The sequence below is a fragment of the Garra rufa genome, chromosome 1 (assembly GCF_049309525.1).
Source record: "Garra rufa chromosome 1, GarRuf1.0, whole genome shotgun sequence".
NCBI classification, from domain to species: Eukaryota; Metazoa; Chordata; class Actinopteri; order Cypriniformes; family Cyprinidae; genus Garra; species Garra rufa.
In genome coordinates, this window is record NC_133361.1 from 66,737,097 (window position 1) to 66,742,231 (window position 5,135).

Here is a 5,135-nt window from a genome sequence, read left to right on the forward strand (position 1 = left end):
GCTCCTCATCTGTTGTGATTCATCTGAAAAAGGTTTGTAGTTTTGTGTTTTTAAATCATGCAAATTGTTAGATCAATTAAAGCGTTTTTACAAGCTATATAAAATAAATGCAGTATTCTTGGATGTGATGAAAGCTGTAGAACAGAAGTGTTGTTCCTTGTTAGAGTGTGTTAATTTTAACATTTACTGATATATTGTTTAATTACGTTTATTTCGTTAACATTAATGAACTATGAAATAACTTTAATGATCAATATATAATTAATATTAATATTTTTATTACTTTACAAAGTATGGTTTAGTACTTTTTTTAAATAGTAGAGCAGTATTTTAGTTGTCGTTCAGTAGCCATTTTCAAAAAACTATTGGTTAATTAAAAAAAAGGACTTTTTAGGACTAAATGTCTTTCTGTTATCTATTTTTCTCAGAATGTCATCATTTTATTTTATTGTATTTATTTCCGTTTACCTGCCAGTCATGGTGGCAGACTTTCACTAAAGTCATCCTGGAAGGCTCTACACACATATGCGTGTTTGCAGATAAACACACAAACAATAATCCTTGAAATTCAAGTCTATCAGCTGAATTCATGCATTGTAATTCCTCACATCAGTTGTTTGTCTTTAGCCAATAGTATATAATTTCTATAATAACACATTGGCATGACAAAGCAAAGCAGCGCTGATGCAGAATTTTATTTACACAGATCCAAAGTTTACCTAAAACCTTCAGGAATCTGTTTTAGAAAATGCACATCTGATATGTGGCATGAGACAGAACCTCACAGAAACAAAACAACTCAATGCAACTGCTTCATATTTATTGAGGATTCATTAAAGGAGTTTTCCAAAAAATGAAAAACCGATTACAAACTTGTAGCCTTTCACTTCACAAGACATTAACTGATGGACTGGAGTCGTGTGGATTATTGTTGTATTGTTTAAGCTCTCGCTCTGATGGCATCCATTCACTGCAGAGGATCCCTTGGTAAGCAAGCGATGTGAAGTTATATTTCTTCAAATCTGTTCTGATGAAGAACTCATCTTTATCTTGGATCGACTGAGGGCAAGTATTGTTGTAAGTATTGTCTTTGGTCAACTATTCCTTTGATGCAAGACAATTAGACAATCCAAATTAACATGAGACTTAAATGCTGGTGTTTATTTCTTCATACACACAAAAGCCATTGGACGATAGCATTCGTTGTTATTCCATTGTTTCGTGGCTGTAGCAAAAAGGAACAAAAATATATGCTATTGTTACAATATAAGTAATCTAATGAAATGTAATGCTTGTTTAGATAATACAACCAGTTCTGTTCTATTAGTTCTAAACATTTCACAAACATTAGGTGTAGTTAAAATGGGGTTCTACATCTGGCTATTTGACATTTGGTTATTTGAATTGAGATTACTACGGTTCTATAAGACCGTATAAAAACAATGGTCATAATATTTCATGAACATTAAAGACACTTACGGCCATAATTGATCCCAATACAGTTCTTTCTTGGATTATCAGGTTGTCCAGGAGCCCATATATCTAGGTTCATTTTGGACCCATCACTCCAGAGCCATGTACCCTTCTGTGTACAGAACACCAGAAAAGACACTCAGTTTTCCATCACACACCTTTATGGCATTATTTCATATTTATATATAAAACAAATTGCACAGGTAAAAAAAAATTAATAAAAAAATGTGGCCACTGACAAAGATGCTGCACAAATCTATTAAAATAAAATACAATTAATTAATTTAAAACAAACATACTGAAACAGCGTCATGGCCTCCTATCCAGGCCTCAGTTGAATCTTGATTTTGCATTATAATCAGGTTCTGTATGAAGGCGTACTCCTCATAGGAGTGTACAGAGGCCAGGTTCCCATCGTAGCCCAAACACTTTTTCTAAGGAGAGCATGATATAAAAACTATTGATAACTAATTAAAAATGTCAAGTCTTCAAGATGAAGGAATCTATATGATGGCATCTCATACCTCTGCCTCAATCCAGGGAAGCTTGGCGTTAAAAACGCGTATACATCTACAATCAAATGCAGACCATCCATTGTCACAGGTTGCTATAAGAAAGTTTTGTTAGTATTATTGCTGCTTCAATCCTTTTGTATTTTCATTAAACTGATATCAGATTGATACGTACACACACATCCTTCTGTCTTTGTTTCCAGGGTCGCCTCTGTGCAGTTTGTATCCATTGTCCCTGTTTCAAATAGTGTAAATAACACACACACACACACACACACACACACACACACACACACACACACAAAATAAATAAATAAATTAGACCAAACATACAAATTTAACAATGTCTAAGTTTTTTCAAGTTTTTAAGTGTCCAGGTACGGAGAGCGAATAATCACATAGTCTTCACTGTATAAATTTAAAATAGATACATTTTTGTTTAAATGTCAAAGTAATTCAGTAAAGAGCAGAGATTTCTTGGAATAACAAAAAGACACCGACAGCAGCTGATAGTTTAGGCATGGTCCATTTAAGAGACAGTATATCCAATTTAATGATACACATGCAGTTTCCTACTCAACTGTTTACATTCACTTAAGACAACATTTTTTTTAAGAGTGCTCACCAAGATGGCTATTTCAACATCATATTTTATGCATTGTGTCAGTTCGAAAGCAGGAAGAGGCAAATCTCAATTTGGTGTTCAGTGTGGGTACTGAAGTAAGCTTTTCTAAATTTGTATGTTTAAACTGGCGAGGTGTTTTTGTTCGCTCAGGTGCAGGAGGACACAACGGAGAGCTGCGTTCGGCTCTGTTCACGGACATGGGTCCCTTTAATCGTCATCCACTTTCACCCCACTAGCGACGGCCCTGCTTCTGTCACTGCAACTAGGCAGAACAAATGTAACACACTAAAAGACAGCATCAATATCTCACCATTGCACGTGCCATTAAGAGGTGCTGCCTCTGAAATAATAAAATAAAAGAAAGAGTACATATATAAAGAATTTAAATCATCACATTACAATTGTATGTCTGAGCCCAATCTAACAGTCAATGAGATTTGAGCTAAACTGTGTTTATAAAATAAAACTACACAAAATACACTTCACAACAATTACCTGAAGCATCCAGAACAAAGAGAAGAAAGAAAAACAGACAAAGAGGCTGGACTGCCATTGTTACTGAAATCCACCAGTACTACTGCACACCTGCCAAAACATGAAGACACAGAACAAAAAAAAAAACAAAAAAAAAAAAAACACTTTATTCCTATATGCATTATAAATTCTTTATGCATTTTGTTTAGGACTTTTTTTTTTTTGCCTGTTTTTATATTGTAATCAGAAAGCCCCACATTTCCAATCCAAGTCAAACTAAAAAGCTAAAACAAAGTACACAACAAAGAAAACAAACAAACAAATACACTAAAAAAGCATTCCAAATGATCCATTTTCTGAAACCATACCTTTGTGGAACAGAGTGAAATTTAGTATTGAAAGGCTGAAAAATCTCACCCTTTATGAAGTCTTTCACGTCCAAGGACTCTACAGGTCTCAGCAGAACAACAAATGCTTGTCTTTAATACCAGATTATGATTTCTCTACTTTTATTTGGTTCATACACAGAAGAGACTGCTATCTGATTGGCTCCTATCTCCAAAACCCACTACCAATCCTAATCTTATCTCTAAACCCACGCAGGAAAAGCAGGGGAGTTATGTTGGGAAATTTGATTTCGGCACCACACTTTACATAACCTAAAATCAATAATGAAAACATTTACTTGACTTGGTTGTTCTATTACACTGTGTCAATAATGACTCTCTAGTGTTATGGATGGTGAAATTTGGTTGAAATAAGGTCAGTTGTTGTTTCAACAGTGAAACAACATTGATGTGACGTTGAATGCTAAATGGTTAAAGATCAATCAACACATGACCGAAATTCAACCTTGAAATTTGTTTGAAATTAGGTCGCTTGTTGTTTCAACGGTAAAACAACTTTAATAAAACTTTGAATGCTAAACGGTTATACATGCCTTTAAAAGCAAGTGTTTAAATTATAATATTAATAATAATAATAATAATAATTAAAAAGGTTAACTTATAAATCAACATTCAATCAACAATCAAGATCATGTCTTCAGCATACAAAGAAATGTTTGCCTTTTAAATGATTATGGACATTATTATTTCATGAAACTTATTATAAAATATAAGTGTATTTAAATATAATCATCACCAACAATAAAACTAAATACATTTCGCTACCACGTGCTGAAACAATTCCTATTGGTTGTTTTACCTTATTGCTTTGATCGTGATTGGTTCATCTGGCTGTCATTCAGGAAACTGACAGGTGAAACTGTGCGCGCCTTTGTAATTTAACCCTTGTGCATTGTTTCAATTTACAACCTTTCGTTATGTTTCGTGGCTGAAAACAGCCACTACTTTAAACTGCTGTAAAAATGTATCAGATAAATATTTTTTTCAAATTTTTTTGCATACATCTATTAATCAACCTCAGTCCTGCTCAAAAATACTAAATGTTTAAAAAAAATTCAGGATTTTAACTCTTTAATTGCCAAATTCCTAAATGATGTCACAGATTTTGGGGAAAAAAACACACAAAATTACTAATTTTCAATATAAAAGGTAATTGTGGCCTGGAATTTTTTTTACCTTTTTAACAGTCTTGGACATGTGAAAGATTAGTAAGAACATTGGCTTTCATGCATTGTTAGTTTTGGCGCAGCATCAGATTTTCTTTTTTTCTCCCTCATTTATTGTTTGTGGCTGTTTTTGCCCCATTGACTTCCATTATAACCACATTTTTTGATTGCAAAGCCATGACACCATATAATGCTGAATTCTTGATTGTTTGTGGTTTTCCCTGTTGGGAAGGGGTCAAATTTGTAAAATGTACTGTTGATTATCAGTTGGCCCCATTAACCCTTTAGATAGGCCTTTGCAAAAAAAAGCTTAGTTTTACATAGAGTTCTATGGAGTATAACGGCATATTATAGTGTGCGTGTATGTATGTGTGTGTGAGCGTGTGTGAGTGTGTGAAAGTGTGTGCGAGTGTATGAGAGTGTGTGTGAGTGTCTGTGAGTGTGAGAGAGACCTCTGTGCACCTTGATACATCTCAGA

At 33.9% G+C, this 5,135-nt stretch overlaps 1 protein-coding gene across 1 annotated transcript; it reads right to left on the reverse strand.

Moving 5' to 3' along the window:
- Positions 1-799: 799 nt before the first annotated feature.
- Positions 800-3,632, reverse strand: LOC141338580 (galactose-specific lectin nattectin-like). Its single transcript, XM_073844173.1, has 8 exons — positions 3,502-3,632; positions 3,106-3,195; positions 2,921-2,950; positions 2,161-2,220; positions 1,998-2,080; positions 1,773-1,907; positions 1,480-1,585; positions 800-1,225 (listed from the first exon to the last, which is right to left on the reverse strand). The coding sequence occupies exons 2-8, from the start codon at positions 3,161-3,163 to the stop codon at positions 1,161-1,163; spliced, it is 537 nt and encodes a 178-aa protein (XP_073700274.1). The 5' UTR covers positions 3,164-3,195; positions 3,502-3,632; the 3' UTR covers positions 800-1,160.
- Positions 3,633-5,135: the final 1,503 nt, after the last annotated feature.